Genomic DNA, 18711 nt, shown 5'->3' with positions numbered 1-18711 from the left:
ACTGAGCAACAGCCGCCCCGGTTTAGTATTGCGTATAACTAAGTATTAAGTTATTTGTGATAAAGTGTTTTGGTGAGTGTGGAGACTGGTCTGGCTATGTGAGACTAGAAAATCCTTAGTTGACCCACAGTGACGTCACAGAAAAATAACGCCCATCCCCTCATTCTCCCCTAGGTTGCACCTGAGAGTGTGAGCTAACCCCCATTAACACTGTTAGCTCTGTCAGCACTGTTGTTGTTGTTAGCACCATTAGCGTTGCTAGCACTGCTAGTTGCCGCCATATTGACTCAAAGTTAAGAGCTGTATGCAACCAATCCCGGCCCGGAATACTCTGAATGTCATATATAGCACCTTCAATTATCAGACAACACAAGCAACAGTACTGTACATTCAAATGTGACCATCAGACATAAACATCAGACGTAGTTATTGAATCAGTTACAACTATGACAACAAGTGAGCCAAATACATAAATACTCCAAGGAGATTGGACATTTCATTACAATTAAGAGACATGTTGTATTCCGCTGTCAGTGATTTGATAAAATAGCATTTCGGGAATGTATCTGATTACTTTAGGATTCTCATATAAAAAAAGTTGAATGTGCAAAATCAGAGTACTTCTATATCACCACTGTGTAAAGAGTGAGCTCTCTTTGCCTGTCTGTCTTCGGCAGGTGATCCTCTCTGTATCCAGATGTTCAGATTCACTCCAGATGTTCTGTGTCTTCAGTAAACAGATCAGCCAGGTCGGCTACAGTCAGTACGGCAGCCTCCGAGTGCTTCATGGTTGTGCTGGTGTGACTAAAAAAAAAGGGAAAAAAAAGCTTTTATCAGTTCTTTCAGTCAGAACTTGCTGCTAAATTAGTTTTTAAAATATAAAAATGTAAATCGTACAACTGACTACTATGACAACTATATCCTGTTACCTTTTGTCTGCTGTCTTCATCATCGCCTGCATTCGCTCTTCAATAGTGGATCTGATTAGGAATCTATGAACAAATGTTGGCCTGGTGGACAAAGAAAACAACTGAAATTACACATAATGTACAAAATATTGGAGGCACGTTGTTAATTGTGATATGAAAGACCATATAGATAAAATCCATGACTAAAAACATAAAAAAGCAGTGATGAAATGTAGGTTGAAACATCTGCAGGTCTATATTTGCAGGTCTAAACTTCTGGAAAAGTTCCAGGTTAAAATACTGCTGCTTAACTCCGGGCTTCTTACTTGGTTTGGCCAATCCGGTGCACTCTGCCGATGGCCTGGAGCTCATGAGCAGGGTTGAGGATCGGCTCCACCAGCAACACGTGAGTCGCTTCGATGATGTTCAGACCGTTGGAGCCGGTGTGGAGAGGAAGGAGAAGGATGTTGATCTTTTCTTCATATTTGAAGGCGCACAGATTCTCCTGGAAAATTGAAGTCAGCGCATCAGTTACAAATAGTGAAGTGATTTCTGGCATGTCAGTACTTTACTGGATTTCATGCCGTGTGGTGAGCATATGTATGAATATTTATAATGACGGTTCAAACCTGGAATTTGTGAATCCCATTAATTTGAGAGAACTCCATGTTGTTGTCAAACAGGGCCTTAGCAATGATGTCCAGGACACTCAGCCACTGTGCAGCAGAGACAAAAGACACAAACTGGGTCAGATCCAAACTCGAGATCATCAAAATAAATCGGTATCTTACAGAGCAGGGACAGTGTTGACAGTTACCGTGGAGAAGACGAGACACTTGGCCCCGGGGTCGGTCACTTGAATCTTCTTCAGTGTTCTCACCACTGCCTCCACTTTGGTGGAGTGGCTTCCCTGACAAACACAGGAAGAGAGAGTGTCAACCAAAGCTGTGTTAAATTACATACACAAAGAATCCTTAATACAAGTATAATCCCCTAATAAGTGCAAGTTATGGTCATAAATAACATCTAAATCATAACGTCTGACTCCAGCCATAACTGATCAAATAAAAGTGGTGTTGCTGACTGACCTTGACGGGTATGTCCTGGTCCTGACTGGACGACTGAGTGGTGAATACGTAGGAGATCTCTGTGTGGGACGTGGTCTGCCTGCAAATGGCACATTTGATGGCACGCCGCCTCGAGCCCACGCTGTACTGCTCCACAATGATAGCAATGCACTCGTTGCAGAAGCAGTGGCCACAGGTCAGCACTGCCCACTGGAAAAAAGAGTGAAATTACATGATGACTGGTCCACAAAATTTCCTGCCCTCTAGTGGACATAATTTTTGCCCTAGGAGGAGGAAATTTGACATGGCGGTCAAGTGTGTTAGTTTGAAGGTGTGTGTTTGTTTTCATATCGTTTGCTGATATGGGGAGTGGACTATCGCTAAAAGGAGATAAACTTCCAGATCTATTCACAGACTTGCACTAGATTTCGTGGAAAGGTTGGTCATGTCAGTGGCCAATAACAAAAAGGTGCATAACGACTAAATGGATTTGCGTACTATGGCCAAGCTCATGAACAGTTTGTTGTAGACGCTTATTCACAAATGTGTTTTAGTTTGGAACCTCTGTTTATTTTTTTATTTTCAAGAAGCGTTAACAACTGCAGACCAAAACACCTCTGAATAGACCTACAACCAACTAGAGCAATGAAACATGTGATGTAGCACTGACTGACACATGCAGGTTGGTGTGTGTCAAAGCAGGAAAAACATGATTGGCTGGTCAGCCCACTCACAAAATTTGTATTTGGCAGGCACAGTTTTCTCCCTGGGAGGCTGAAATATGGCATACAGGTCAAATGTTTGTGATATTGTGTGCAAGTGGATGCATGCAGGTACATTGTTGCAGCTATTGCAAATTTGCGCTTGTTTGCATAGTACTGAGACAGAGAAATAAAATTTAAAAAGTACTATAGAATAAACACATTAATCAATAAAAATAAATGACACAATATAGTCACGGTGAAATAAATAATTCAAGTCAGCTTCAGGTTAGATGTTACTAAAGTCTCTGGCAAGTGTTTCAAGACATAAAACACTGATATAAATAGAACGGTGAGACATTTCAAGTTCTTCCTTAAACCTAAACAATGCTCACCTCCTGTCCCAGGGGCCGGGCACAGATGGGACATGGCTCTGGGTTCAGGCCTCCGGTAGACTTGTCCTGGGACTGGACCAAAGGAATTAATGTTATTAGGAGCGAGTCTCTTGTGGACTTTGTAGTTACTATAGAATACAAATTACCTTCTCCAGATTTGTGAGATACAGAAACTGGCCGAGCTTCTTTTGGAGTTGAGACTTGGCCACCGCCTGGTCGTTTAAAAGCTTCACTCTGTTCTGCTCCACCTGGAGGCAAAACAACAGAGGGCAGAGGTCAGGAATGCAATAAAAATAGTTAAGGCAGAATATTACATCCTTGGAAACATTCACCGACAAAAAGAACAATGGTGTCCAATACTGGGTCAAAGGCCAGACTGGAGCTTTAAAACCAATAGTTTGGAATTTCTGAAGTATAAGTTACTGCTTCATCATCCTACAGTAGATTGATGTAAGATGTGATAGTGGACTATATAAATTAAATTTTAAGTTTATTGTCATATACACAATAAAAACACGTTTCCCTGCACAATGAAAATCTAATTTTGCTGTCTGTCAGATGACAGAGAAGACAGAAGTAAGAGAAATAGAATTTTTTTTAAATAAATAGGATAGAAAAAAAGTGCAAATATACAAAGAAAAATATACATGATGCAAGAGAATGGTGGGTACAGGCATAAATAGTCTTTAAAGTCCAAGTTTTGCAGTATGCTGTGCAATAGTGCAAGTTAAATGTGAAGGTTAAACGTCAGGCAACAGTAAGTTGTTTACCAAGAGGTAGTGCAAATATATTCATGAGTGCATAAGTCACAATAAATGGTTAGCTTATACAGGTTAATAGCTAGCTAGCTATTGTGGAGTCTGATGGCAGTGGGGAAGAATGAGTTGAAATTAACTAAGCTTTAGTTGTTTTGAGTACTATTTAAACAGGGTAGACAGACATTACCATATTTAACTCACCTCATGAGGCTCAATGATGTGCAGCAGTTTGGGCTTCGGTTCATCAGGCAGACGCACACGTAGCCTCTCGGTGGCCATGCCAAGTTCATCAATGGCCGACACGTGATTCCTCAGCACCATCCAGTACTCATGAAGGACCTGAGAAGGGAAGAGAGGTAGCTGTCACTCCAATCTGTTCCTCTTATTAAAACTGGCACTTAAAAGGGCCAATATGTATATTTTTTACAGCTAAATATATTACCTTGACACTGTGTTAAGTATTGATGTTTTTATGATTTTGTGACAGAGTAAAGCAGTTTGTTCATTTAAGTAATGTGACTTATATCGCAAAATAACTTGATATTAGGAGTACAATGCAAACATTTTTAAATATTCATTGAACTATTTTCTAGGCTTTTTTCCCTTTTGACTGACAGTTGATCTTCTAGAGGGGTTATAAATGTGTGTACAAACCTTGTACTCTTTTTTCCAGTTCTCAAACAGCTCCATGAACGTGTTGCCCTCCTCCACCAGATCGGGGTCCATGCGTTTCACTTTGGCGAAAGACAAGATGGCCTTCAGGGAGCGCTCCGTCTCACTGGCCGCCCACAGACCTCTGCTGGTGGTGGGGAGACGGTCGTCCATCAAACCCTCTTCGTCTTCGATCATTTCTTCAAAGATGGCCGTCTGACCCTTCACCCTGCCCGGGAATTTTCCTCATAAATTAACTTAAGATTTCATACATTTTGACAGATCATTTCCTTTTTTCAGATTTTTCTCTACTTACGTGTGAGAGAACAGCTTGGACTCATAATCGATGAAAAGGGCGTCTGCTTTGCAAAAAACACAACTAAAATATGACAAAGGAAGATTAGTTATAATAAAAAAAAGGCACTGTGACATCATCATATATAAACATTATGTATTATATTGTCTTTGTATTTAAAATATGGCTAAAATGAAACTTAAAATGCTGATTTCTTACTTATTTAGTGGAAGTCTCATTGGTCTGAGGTGACAAATGGTGACCTCATCAATCACTTTTTGTGAAGCCGGGCCTTCGAGACTCTTCACTGCGTCTCGCACAGTCTTTTGGGATTTCATCAGATCTTCCATTTGTGTTGTGAGAATGAACTGCAGACCACAGGCATCACGGAACCTGCAGGATGCCCCATTATACTTTTATCACATGTGTGCAAAGATAACTACAAACTTTCTTCCTATTTTTTTTACACAAATTAACAGTTTACTTGTCTGCCATGGTGAGTTTGTGGGCTTGTTGTTTGTAGCTGGACGTCAGCTCATTCTTAATGCGGGACACCAGGTCGTCGTCGGTGGAGAGGCGGATCGCCTTCTGGATGACATCCAGCCACCAGGGAGCGTTCAGGTTCACCTTGAGGGAAAAAAAGGAAATCACGTGATGAAAAGACGATTTTTGGTCGTGTCTTAATTACAGAGTTACTGCAAAGAAAGCTCAACCTGACTTCAGTGTGTCCAAATATAAAAAGAAGCATGATCAGCAAAAAAAAGAAAAATAATTGACCTTAGAATAACAAAAAAACTATAAAGGGACAGTGAAAAAGTCAACATTGGTCAGTCATTCAACAGATACAGAGAATTTTAGGATCTTTAAGGATTCAAAACCTTCCTGAAGTGGCCCTCTTACTCCTAGACAGGTATGCAATATGTTATATTATTAGACCCCCCTTGTTTTCTTCATTTTATTGTTCATTTTAATGCCTGGTACAACTAATGGTAAATTTGTTGAAAAAATATAATGATAACAAAAATAGCTCATAAGAGATTAATGTAAGAGCTGATATCTAGACATTTTACATGGTTTTCTCGATTATGATTTTGGTTATTATCAAGAAAACCATGCCATAAAAATGGCTAGATATCAGCTCCTAAATTAAACTCTTGTGAGATATTTTTGTTATTATATTTTTTCAACAAATTTACCATTAGTTGTACCAGGCATTAAAATGAACAATAAAGTGAAGAAAACATGGGGGGTCTAATATTTTTTTCCATGACTGTAAATATCAATGTACCTAAAGTCTTGCAGGAACTGTAGGGAATTTAAAAAATGCATAAGTAATATAAAACATCAGAAAAAACATCAGAAGAAGGAAACTTCTCCTGATTACTGTGAAAGACACGTAACTTAGTTCATTTTCTGAGGTTGCATAAATCCCGCTATTTATTAGTTTATTGATGATATTAAGCGTTACCTGAGTCACCTTATACATTTGTCCACAAACACTGACTTAACACTCCTCAACAATGTGGTATTATATTAATTTGGCACATAAGTTTATTTAACTCTGCGTGGATGAGAAGGAGTTCTCACTTTGCGTTTCAGCTCCTTGATGTTCTGCAGCACCGGCTGCAGAGCCTGATGGGCGTCCGCTACCTCGGAGTCGTATTTGGTCATGTAGTGCTGTCGCAGCTGTTCCCCCTGCAGAGACACGAGAACGACAAAGGAACACTTCAGTGGCTGGTTTAAAATAATAATAAATAAAACAGATACAAAAACAAACGGATATCACACGTTTAATTCCCAAAATGAACAAACTTCTTATTGGAAATAATGTGTTCTGGCTGAGGTAAATATTTATGGATCACCTCTTCACTTAGTCGGTCATCTCTCAGCGTTGGAGGTATCCCAGGATGCTTTGCTTTCAGCAGTTCCATCAAATTGTGGGTAGCATGAAGTCTCTGTTATTATAGTAAAAAAAGAAACAAATAATCAGACATTTTTATATTCTCACAACATATGAACTATCCATAAGAACTCCAACTGCTGACTCTGTCTACATTGTATATAATGTTCATAAGTTGTTGTTTTTTTTCTTTAAATTGTTAAAACTTTTTATATTTCTACTTGTTTATACTGTTAATTGGTAACACCTTATATTTTTTACTTCTTTATTTGCTAATACCTCTTATATTTCTAGTTTATACTGCTGTTTACTTTTTTTTTTCTTGCTATCCACTTTGCTGCTGTAATTCTTGAAATTTCCCCGTTGTGGGACTAACCCAAGGAAATCTAAATCTTAAAAATTTTAAATACATCTGATGTCCATCATGAATGAATGCCAGTTGAATCAAAAACTCAGTTGGTGTCAGAAATGAAACCCTTCATATGTTAATCAGACGTGTGAATAAGACAAGAATGTGTCGAGGCTGTATACCTGTAATGAATCAGTTTTCAGTCGGCCTTTATGCTCCTCTGATGAACGAAGCACTTCTCTATACATCTCCGTCGCCTCTACAAACTCTCCTGTGGGCAGCAAAAGAGACGGCGATTATTATTGACACACAATATGTCCGTCACATGTGGAGCTAATGAGACGTGCTATACAAACCGCCCCAGTGCACTCCAGCCACATTATACATATCATCTCACTGCAACAAAACATCTCGGTAGTAAAAGAGACACAAAGATTAGATCATGGCTTGTGTTGTGTTTGAACTGATTCCCATGGGAAACTGGGAGCAAGTACAGAAGTGGGGTTTTATACCTCTGATGATGTGGATTCCAGCCAGGCCATTGAGCGCACACACCAATTGTCTGTGAGCTTCTTCACACTCCACTCGACATTTCTTCTGCAGGGACTTCAGGAGCTCCTCCATCGTCATGGTGCTGGGGAGGGGAGGCACGGCACAGACAGACCCACTCAACAAACCCTCCAGTGCAAATGACACAGAATGGGTCAACTTAAATAAACACAACTACACATTGTATAGCTGACTAAAAGGTCGCAGCGTTCTATTACAAACGCTGCAATGCTCTATTTAGTCGAGCTAGATTGGTAATTAACTGTTGCAGCTGCCTTCAGATAAAGCCCTCGCCTCTCGCCTACAAAGCACAATACTAAGTGTCTTCTACCTTTTCTGCAGAGGCAGGAACTCCCCCCTCACAGCCTGCGGGTGGCAGCAGGCCTGACGCAGCCTCAGCAGCGGGCACAGGATGGTGTGGACGGTACGGCGGTCCAGGCTGCCCAGTTTCAGGCTCCAGTCGGAGATCTTCCTGAGTTTGACCAGAGCGTCCTGGGAGCAGACCTCGTGCTGACGGTGGTAGAAGTGACCCTCGACGGGGGAGAAGTCCAGCCAGTGCACCTCCTCTGTCTGAGGAGGAATCTGGATCTGGAAAAACAACGGAGAGGAGAGCAGGTCATTAAAACAAACTTCAACAACATTTTGGGAAGTGAGTACAAGTTCTGGAATGCAACATTACGTCTTGTTGAACCCCACAACTTGGGTTTGAAAGGCATGTTTTCTTAAAAAAAACGAAAATTACAGTATTTGTTATAGCCAGAAACTAAAAATGGTTGTCAGATTTTCTTCCAAAAATATTTTATTGAATTATCCATGACTCAAACTAGTGCAAGATTAAGACTGATTACTTTATTAATCCCACAATGGGGAATTTCAACCTCTGCATTTAACCCATCCTTTTTTACACACAAGTGAACACACCATGCAATAAACAGTGGGCAGCACATTACCGGCAACTCTCCAGTTAAAAGCCCGATTACTAACCTCTTGTCCACAGACTGCCCATATCAAAGATAAGGTATTACAATCAACATTAACAATGTAATGGTCAGAATTTATAAACACTGTCATGACCCACCCATCACCTACCACATTAACCCCATTCACAAACTGATGTAAGGAATTTTAAAGGAAACTTGGTCATTGTATAATATAAAAAAAAAAAGGTTCTGGAAGTCAAGTAGATGATAAAACCAAAACAAAACATTGAGGGGGGTTTAAGCATGGCTGATGAGTATGAAAGTACGTCAGGAAGGCCCCCACACCTTTTCAATCTGTCTATGTAATGTCTGAATAGTGAATTTTTTCAAGGTTTAGACAACACATAGTGTTTCTCAGCCATTGAGCGTGGGTGGGCGGAGCAGACACTTTCCATCTCAGTAATAGTATACTACTGGCCAAAAGAGAGCTAAATGTCAGTACGAGGCGTTGGGTCAATGTTAAATGCACATCTTCTCTGGTGGTGCCACAGAAAACCACCAGTGGATCAGGTGTCAGGTTAAGATTGAACATTACAGAGAGGGTTTCAAAGACTTCCCTCCAGTATCTCTCTCAGCTGGGGCACGTCCAGATCCTGTGACCGAGGGATGTCTCATCTCTTTTACATTCATACAATCTGGGTACATGCCAGATATTTTAGCTTTGGACATATGGGGCCTGTGTACAACCTTTAACTGTAACAGACTATGGCGGGCACAGAAAGATGATCATTTAACCAGTTTGAAGATTGAGTCCCAAGAGCTAACTGCCAGTTTAATGTTTTTGTCCAAAGGGGCATGTCTTATATCTTACAAGTTATTGTAGATAACAGAAATTAACCCCTTGCGTGATGGGTTTAGACTAAGAAGCTTGTCTGTGATGCCCGTGTCTGGCTCCACTGGGAAATCTGGAATCAGAGATTTAAGAAAGTGTCTGGTCTGCAGGTACCTGAAGAAATGTGTGTTTTGTAGATTAAACTTTCTAGAGAGTTGTTGAAAGGATGCAAGCTATTATTAATAAAAAAGATTTCTTGTCAGATTTTCAAATTTACAACAATCGTAAAATAAATCATTTGTGAACAAAATAAAACCTTAATTTAAAATAATAGTGACATTTCATCAAAACAACTTTATTCTAAAATGTATTCTAAAAGCTAACAGTTTGCACTAACTAGATCCTGTAAAAAAACATTAGATTCTGCACTTCTCAGCCATAAACGACACGGCTGAAATAGCTTGAATAAGTAAACATTGTGTTTAAAGTTTGCTAGCTGAGATCTTTGTTGTCCTACCTGATCAATGACGTCTTTTTTCGCTGATCGCCACAAAAATTGAGCGATAACATTGTACAGCGGCTCTGTGTTCCCACGTCGATAAGGGCGATAAAGCAGCTGGTCCCACCAGTGTTTCACCCAGTACGGGTCGACTCCGAGGAAAAGAACAAGGCCGTACAGATCTGCACAGAAACAACACTCGTTCAGAGATTAATTTTGTTGTCTTATTTTGGTTTTGGTGATTTTTTTCCCCACAGTCTTTAGTCTCTTATTAAAGACCTGCTTTGATCATTTTTTTCTAGGTAATGATGTTTTTTTGTTTTACCTTCTAAGCCTCTCTGGACAGGAGTGCCACTGACACACCAGCGGTTGACAGATGCCAGACGTAGAGCCATCTCTGCAGCCTGGCGGTAAAATAATAGACAAACACTGCAATAAACACATTGTCTGACATCTTACACACAACCTTTTAATAAAGAGCATTTTAGACATGCATTCCCAACTCAATCAACATGGAAATATGGTTTTTAAACACATATTACCCATCCCATAAAACCACAAAATGCTTTAATATCCTTGAGTGGAATGAACCAAACTACAGCTACTGATTTCCTGGTGATTTCAGCTCACCTTCGCAGTGGGACATTCGACCATCTGAGCCTCGTCCAGACAGATGCGCCACCACTCCACGGCCACCAGAGGACTGGGGACGGCCATGTAGCGCTTCTGGTTGCGGAAGCGGCGTCCGTCCTTGCTGTTACTGTGGGGAATGTCGACGTAGTTGAGCTCAGAACGCAGCACGTCGTAAGTGGTGATGACCACGTCCTGCTCCGCCAGCATGTGTGGCTGGATGAAGCCGTGCTTCTTCACACCCTGATACACCTGAGATAAAGAAATCAGAATAATTACAAGGTTAAATGCAAAATAGAGTAAACATTAAAACCCGGCACCTCCTCCCTGGCTCAACAAAAGTGAAGCAATCCCAAGATTTTACCTGCGTTTTGTTTTGTCCTTCTGGCGCTTTACCTTGTTGTTGTTTTTGCATTTTTCAACCACTTTCAATTATTTTTTTTAAATATTTCAAAATAAAAAGAAACAAATAGAAAGAAAAAATACAGGCAGAGTGCAGGATCTCTGCAGATTCAGACACCACCTCAAACTGCTAGTTGGTCTTAAGCGATGATTGAGAGGAATAATTTTATATTAGTCTACAGTTTCCTTTTTAGGAAAATACTGCATAGTCTACCTTTTAAGCTTAAACACTTTGGTGTTTTTTAGAAGAGTTTGTAAGTTTAAATGCAAGAGAACAATTGTGAGATAAAAGAAGTATGAACACACATCATCACAAAGAATAAAAGTAAATTGGCCCTAAGGGAAAACAGGGAACAGATAAAGTAGATTTAGTGCTTTTGTTCATGCACAAATCATCTCTCTTTGAACTAAATGTACTGACTGTCAGTAGAGGTAGAACAGCTGCAACAAATGGAACGTAAACACAACATCTGCTGCAGAGAACACAACATCACACGTTAGTTTTACATCATCATGTAAAACTAACACTTGAGATAAAGGGCTGCTTGTAAGTAATGTCATCTTAATGTGTGTAATCTTGACTTGTATCAGGCTCGGAAAAACACACAAGATAAAAATGATTAGCGGTAGTTATGGCAACTAACACTGAATTGAACCTGTCCAGAGAAGTTCTTGGTGTCAGCTAGGTAGGGTTCATCTTTAAGGGCCTCTGGAGATATTCAACTTCATACTAAGTCCCAATAAAAAACTAGAGTTTTTCATTTAGTTCAAATTAGTAAAGAAAAAATGCACGATACGACTGTTTCAACACCACCACCCATAATAGAAAGATATATAGTTCTGATATTTTAAGACAGTGATACGCAAACATTGCCATCTGACTTATTCCTCCTCCTGTCTTTATTCCTTTATTTTTTATTTTGAGTATTTTTATTTTTCATATCTATATATTCATAACAAAACAATGATGAATTAGATTTTTTTTTTTAATACGTAGACAACATTTTGTTGTTCTTGTTGTCAGATGGGTAAGGTTCATCTTATAGGGCCCCTGGAGATATTCAGCTTCATACTAAATCCCAATAAAAAATATTAATTCAAAGAAAAATGCAAAATACAACTCTTTCAGTACAACTATCCATAATAGAAAGATGTAGTTATGATATTTAAAGATATTTTTTAAAATTATATTGAGTATTTTTTTAAATTTATTTATATTTATTTGTATGTTTATATATCTTATAAATATTCAAATATGATACATTTACTAGTGGCATTGTCATTATTGTTGTTATATTATCAGTTTGATATTTCTGTTTTTTTTTTTTTTTTTTAAATTCACAATAAAAAACTTTAACTAAAAAAAGAATAAGTGGCCTCATGCCCATAAAACGCCACATAAAACCAACATTTGGCACTAATGTGTTTCTATTCTGCACTCGTTTATCCATCTGCTCTCTCACCAGAACTCTGAGTGACGACGACCTGATGTGCCGGTTGATCTCCTCCACCCACTGGTGGCAGATGGAGCTCGGGGAGATGATGAGGGTGGCCCCGGTGGAGACGGGTTTCATGGCGACCAGGCAGTGAGGGCAGTAGAAAGGTGTAGTTTCAAGGCTTTCCTCTTTGTAGTTCACACAGTCTGCGTGCTGCCACAGCTGGCAGTTCATACACTGGACGCGAGCCTTGTAGTCAATAATGCCCAGTTCACCACAGATGCACTCGAAGCGGTAGTCGGGGCTGTTGAAAGGGATGACGGACTCTCTGGTGGGGGTTTCTGTCTCCTCCAGCTGAGGAGCTGCTCCCCTTTCTTCACTTAGATCATTAATTCTGGGTACGTCCTGCGTATCTGACTCACTTTTATCCCGAGACATCTGTAAAGCTGCCGTGGACGTGTCCAGCATGTCGTCTGACTGATCTGCTTTCTCGCTCACTCTTTCATCCCATTCTCTCTTGGCGTCTGTCTCCTCTGGAGCGAGGCAGTCCGATGCCGGGGAGTACTGATCTCTTTGATCTTCTGTAAGAGAGTTTTGCAGAGCCGCTTCTGCTTTTTCTTTCGCTCGTCTCTGAAACATTTTCCTCGGCGTGCTCTCTGTGCTTTTGGAAGTCTACCCAGAAAGAAATCAGACAAAAAGTTCAATAAAAACAGCCGAGTAATATTTGTAGCGTAAAACATTTCTATTTGAAGCTCTTTATTCTTACAGACTTGGAAGCTCCTGCTGACGTCTTCTTTGTTTCTTTGTAGTTCTTTCCCAGTTTGAATGAGCCAGCCAAGCCGCGACCTTTGACCCGGATGACCAGGCCTTCATCGATCAGCTTCACCAGCGTCTTCTTGATGTGGTTGCGGTTTTTTAGCAGGTCGTAACCGTAAGTGGCACGGATGTAGGTGAAGATGGCGTTGACGGAGGCTCCTTTGCCGGTTCTCATCTCCTTGATCGCAGTGAGGAGCATTACACGCACAGCTGCACAAAAACGACCAGATTAAAGTTAAAAAAAACTGTAGTGACGTTAAAAGCTGTGATAATTTAGAGGACGATGAGTGACATACTTGGGTAGGATATTTTAATTTTAGGCTGAACTTCAGACTTGCAGCGGATTACTTTCTTTCTCTCTCGGGGAGGAGGAGGAACAAAATAATTTACGGATTTTCCCTGAAGAGAGAAACAAAAAATGATTTACATGTAGCTGATGCCATCCATGAAGAGCATCAGTAGACAAAAATCCTACATTATGTGACTGTTAATAATCATTAGAGAGAGAGAGAGAGAGAGAGAGAGAGAGAGAGAGAGAGAGAGAGAGAGAGAGAGAGAGATGAGAGAGAGAGAGAGAGAGAGAGAGAGAGAGAGAGAGAGAGCGAAAGAGTTAAGGAAAAAGCTGAAATTCTGTATTTTTAGCTGCCTGTTGATCCTCACCACAGGCAGAGTGAGGGTCTCCTGCTCCAGGTCCTGACGGGTGTGAAACAGGATGAGAGCCAGAACTTCCACCGTCTTCCCCAGCCCCATTTCATCAGCCAGGATCCCACCAGGCCACTCCACGCGCCTGCCAGGGGAAATTCTCGGATTAAGCTGCAAAAAAAACAAAAAAAAAAACTGCTGTCAACAAAAAAAAATACTTTCAAGTATCACTGAAAACTCTAAAGTGAAGTGACTGTGTGTCCCCAAAAGGACGTCAAAATAGCAAATTAAAGGGTCAGTTCAGCCAAATTCAAAAAGACACATTTTCACAGTTTTGGTGGTTTTAGATGCTGAGGTTTTAAAATACTTATACAGGTGCATCTCAATAAATTAGAATATCATAGAAAGTTTATTTATGTCAGTAATTCAACTCAAAAAGTGGAAATAACACATTATATAGATCCATTATACACAGAATAAAACATTTCATGTCTTAATTTATTTTATTTCTTCTAATTATAATGATTACGGCTTACATTTAATGGAGACTTAAAATTCAGTGTCTCAAAAAATGTAATATTACAAAAGACCAATTTTAAAAAGTATGTTTGATATGGAAATGTTGGCCTCTGAAAAGTATGTCCATCTATATGACTCAATACTTGGTTGGGGCTGTTTGACTTGAACTACTGGAAATGGACTTTTCCATCATATTCTAATTTATTGAGATGCACCTGTACTTATGACACCTCTGCTGCTGGGGTGAATGATTTGAAATTGAAAACTACAGTGAGATCTGAAGATAATTCTGAGACTGATGCTTTTCTCTTGAGTTTTTCATGTTGTTTTTTTTTACATGTTTTGAGCAACTTAAAGAAATTCCACTCATCCCCATCGCCTTAGGGTGGCAGCAGCTGTTTCAGATCTGTCTGAATAGACGGAGCGGTGAATTATAAAATGTGTTTTTGTGATTTTAGTGAACTGACCTGTTAACATTCAAGTTCTTACCAGCCGGTGTAAGGGTTGTAGAACAACTTCTTGCCGCACAAAGTGATCAACTCACGCCAGAGGAAATGCAGATTTTGTTCTGTGAAGTAAACAGTAAATATCAACAATCTCAATCCTAATGTAGGTCTTTTCCACTGCTGCAACTTAACAACCAGTAACTTCCAAGTATGGCCATAGTCAGCTGTTTTTATTTCCACTGAAACTCTCACCTGCTTTGGGAGCAATTTCCTGAACATAAAATTTAAGCAGTGGTCAGGAAGTGCTACTAAAATCAATTTCCAGGTTCCAGTTTCAGGGGAGAAAAATGGCAAACACAGCAAGACACGGCCTGTTCCCACAGACCTCATCATTCTAAAGATGTATGTTAGACTTGAAAATGAGCATATGCATGATTTGTAGTAAAGTACAGAACCACTTAGTCTTCAAGATCCTAAACTCCAGTTTTACACCTCATGAGACAAATAAACTGGAAAGATTAAAACCACCAGTCAAAGTTTCCATGAAAGGAAAGTGTGCAGCAGGGAATCAGTAACATGGTACAAGTGAGTACCTTTAGGTGACGTGTTCCTGTATTTCTCTCTCTTCAGCATCCAGTTGACGGCCTGGCTCTGATACAGTCTGAGAACAGGAATCAGAGCTTTATGCTGGACGTCGTAAGTCGTCTCCCGGCTCTCTCTTTGGTGCACATGCCTGACGTAGTCATAGAGCTCCTCCACGTTTTGCCTCTCCAAGTCGGTGTCACATTCCTCCTCCTCCTCATTCTCTACAACTTCTACATGAAAAAACAGCAGTGAAATCAAGTTATAACTGAGAACTTTGACGACAGGATGCATTAGACATTAGGACATAAGCATTACCGGGGATGATGAAATCGTAGAAATATTCCATTAGCTTCTGCATTAATTGATTTGCTTTCCTCATCCGAGCGTTTCCCTCACTGAGGAACTCCGGCTTCCCGAGCCCAGTTTCCAGCAGGTAAATCCCCACCTGAAGGAAGAAATGTCATGTTTTAATACTGTGAACCACAACATTAGATGTGGCTCTTATTAACATGTCAATCTCCATTTCTCTCCATCCTCATTTCCAGTGAGTTCTCTGTAAATTCTCTAATAAAGGGATAAAAAAGACCTCCAAAATGTTTCTTCATAAACACACCAGCATGTCAATTTGTTCAGCAAAATGCAGCTATTTTTGTATACAGGTTGCAAACAAAGTAATAATAAGGAAAAAATGAATTTCATTTTTATTTTCTTTAGATAAAAGCTGACATTTAATGCTTGAACAGGAAGATACTAAATAACTACTGGTATTAAAGTTACACTAAAGTTAGGTCACGTTTTTAAATATTACATCATATAAAAATGTTTGTTTTAGTTTATAGAACGTATAAAATATGCAGCATGTTTTTTTCATTATTATTGAACTCACACATACAGTATCAGTTTGAGGTTTCACGATTTCAAGTTTAATTCCAAAATCAATCGAAACAAGATTTTCAATCCCAGTTCTTGAAATCAAAAGCAGAGCCAGCAAAATCTGAAACAACCAAATGACAACTTACTGTGGTACATAACAAAAACATATTGCACTTGCATCACATTTGATACCATGTAGCCTATTTTTTCTAGGCTTAATTTGTAAAGATCCACAGATCATTAGTTTTATCCTCTAACAATGGCATAGACTTCAGTGCTGGAAAAAAAAAAAGTTTGTATTGACAATTGAATTTAATCGTGACATTTAAAATCAAGTAAAATCGAAATTCATGTGAATTTGGATCATCTTGAATCTTGTTTTTGCGGCTATCTGATGAAGTCATTTGTAATACTTTAAGTCCATCCTCTCTGAAACACCTGCATACCTTGACTGAGTCCTCTTTGGTCTGGTGGCAGAGCTGCACCACCCTCCTCTTCTGCATCCAGTCGATGTCTTCCAGCGTGATCACGCTGTGGCTGCACTCGGCTGTGCAGGTGTCCTCGCCAGGCCTCCACTGCAGCCCCGAGCTCTCATCACAGCTGCTGTAGCTGACACAGAGCTGATCCCCCATCCTGTAGAGCACGAAATCTCTCACTTCACAGTCAGATGGGATCCAAGCCGGACGGACGCTGAACTCCCCGATTAGTGCCTTCCACACGTGACCCAGCTTCACAGCCGGCACCACAGTGAGGGCCAGGGAGGCGGAGCCGGACGTGATGTCTGACGACGTGCAGGGAAGTTCCTCTGTGATCCGGACGGAGCTGGTGCAGGCGGCCTCCGGGACGTCCTCGGCAGTCGAGAGAAAGGAGCTGCTAGGAGGAGGGTCGACAGGGAGAAAGGAGCTGCTGGGAGCATGGTCGACAGGGAGAAAGGAGCAGGTCGGTATCTGGTCGTCCTCCAGGATCTCCTCGTTCTTGCGGTCCTCCAGCATGTTCCAGTTCAACTTCTTCTTGGCCTCTTCGTCCACCCTCACAGGAGGGGCCCTCTTTCTTCGGCTACTCATGATTAAACTCTACAGGGGGAGCAAATGAAGTGTTAATAATAAAAGTCAATGTATTTAATACCACATCAGCAGCACCAAACTGATGAAAGCATATAACTGTAAAAGTTCAACATGTCTTCCATAGGGCTCAGTGAAATGGACAATATATGATATAAAGTTGTACATAATCATCAAAAATTATTAATTTTACAAAATTAATATTTCAAGATATCAGCAACACCAGGTCCCACTTATGCAGACAAAAGTAAGCAATATCTACGTGTCCCGATAATATTTTGTGTAGTGTATTTAGTTTTTCCTCTCTCCTTGAATGCTTAGATTTTTTTCCCTACATGCACTTTTATGTGTTTTTTTATCAGTTTTGAGCAGCTCAACTTTGAGTTGGATTTTGTAGTTACTGCAATTTTGATATAATTATTCATCTGCAATAAAGCAAAATTGAAATCTAAAACTGTCACAAGATAAAACAATCATCAAGGAGTTAATTTTTCGTCATAACTCAATTTCGACCAAAAAAGTAGTTACTGCAGTTAGGCTTTGTCGAGCAGTATATGTTATAATACTTTCCCTTTGGATAGCAGAGATTTAAATCCATAATGTAACTGAGCTTTTAGCCTGTTTTCATCTATATTAGGCAGTCAGTGTGAATGGCAGCTATGCGACAAGGTAATAAACCATTTCAACCATGATTAAACACTAGCTAAAGCCAACACTTGTGTCCTTTAAGCCTCTCAGATGTTTCTTATATTTAGCTGAACTAACTAACTTCAGTTATCTCTCATTTCACGAAACGTTACAGTTTATCCTTCGTGTTAAAATGTTAACAAGGCTCACAGTGTATCAGATTGCTAGCTAGCTAATAGGTATATCAGCTAATTTACAAGTTGGCTCAAAAAATCCTGTTTTAAAACATGCTCCTTCGGTTCAGAAGAAGTTTCTTGCCCAGTGTTTATCCATCAGAGCGCTGCTGCCTGTTATACAATGAAAACACTTCCAGGTTGCGTGTTTTAACGTTTGAGTGCAAACAAGCAAATAAAAACAAGCAGATTTACTTTTTAGAGCCTCTCGGAAACGGATCTGGTTTCTACCGCAGCATCAGAAGTCGTTTCAGGTCCCAGTAACTCCAGATAATCAGGCATACAGGTATCAAAACACACTTCATTAAGCGCTTCTGATGTTGCTGTTCGCCATTTTTAAAAACCGGAAGTGAGGTCAGAGCAGACGGACGTGGTCTGACGTCAGCTTCAACCTGCACACTGCAAACAGCATACAGTTGATAAACAAGCATATCAGAACATTTTTACAGAGACAAAATAAGATTTCCCCTAGAGAAAAGTTCTTTTGGGATTCACAATTGAACGGAAAAAAACTCCGTAAAGCATGGTTGTGTCCCTTCCAATTCTGTCTCTCAAATAAGATCAGAGAAGTTCATTTTTAAATTTTGCATAATATTTACCCATGTAATAAATTAATT

General features: G+C 39.9%; 1 protein-coding gene and 1 long non-coding RNA gene across 2 annotated transcripts; one reads left to right on the top strand and one right to left on the bottom strand.

Moving 5' to 3' along the window:
* Positions 1-52: 52 nt before the first annotated feature.
* Positions 53-18415, bottom strand: shprh (SNF2 histone linker PHD RING helicase). The gene is given in 31 exon segments (XM_059352791.1): positions 53-804; positions 930-1010; positions 1235-1413; positions 1538-1624; positions 1726-1818; positions 1997-2185; positions 3072-3143; positions 3218-3319; positions 4031-4168; positions 4484-4709; positions 4797-4859; positions 4995-5168; positions 5260-5402; positions 6363-6470; positions 6638-6730; positions 7207-7295; positions 7537-7658; positions 7905-8161; positions 9843-10006; positions 10150-10228; positions 10455-10706; positions 12320-12964; positions 13059-13318; positions 13405-13507; positions 13769-13891; positions 13894-13921; positions 14759-14837; positions 15309-15530; positions 15616-15745; positions 16620-17246; positions 18290-18415. Coding segments are annotated over 30 exon segments (5016 nt in total). The 5' UTR covers positions 17238-17246; positions 18290-18415; the 3' UTR covers positions 53-707.
* On the top strand, positions 10488-15848 carry LOC131987883 (uncharacterized). Its single transcript, XR_009395835.1, has 3 exons — positions 10488-10628; positions 13102-13223; positions 15346-15848. It is a non-coding gene; the product is annotated as an uncharacterized LOC131987883 (long non-coding RNA).
* Positions 18416-18711: the final 296 nt, after the last annotated feature.

Source organism: Centropristis striata, chromosome 16 (assembly GCF_030273125.1).
Source record: "Centropristis striata isolate RG_2023a ecotype Rhode Island chromosome 16, C.striata_1.0, whole genome shotgun sequence".
NCBI lineage: Eukaryota > Metazoa > Chordata > Actinopteri > Perciformes > Serranidae > Centropristis > Centropristis striata.
The sequence above is the reverse complement of the archived record's forward strand: the minus strand, read 5'-3'. Positions and strand labels throughout refer to the sequence as shown.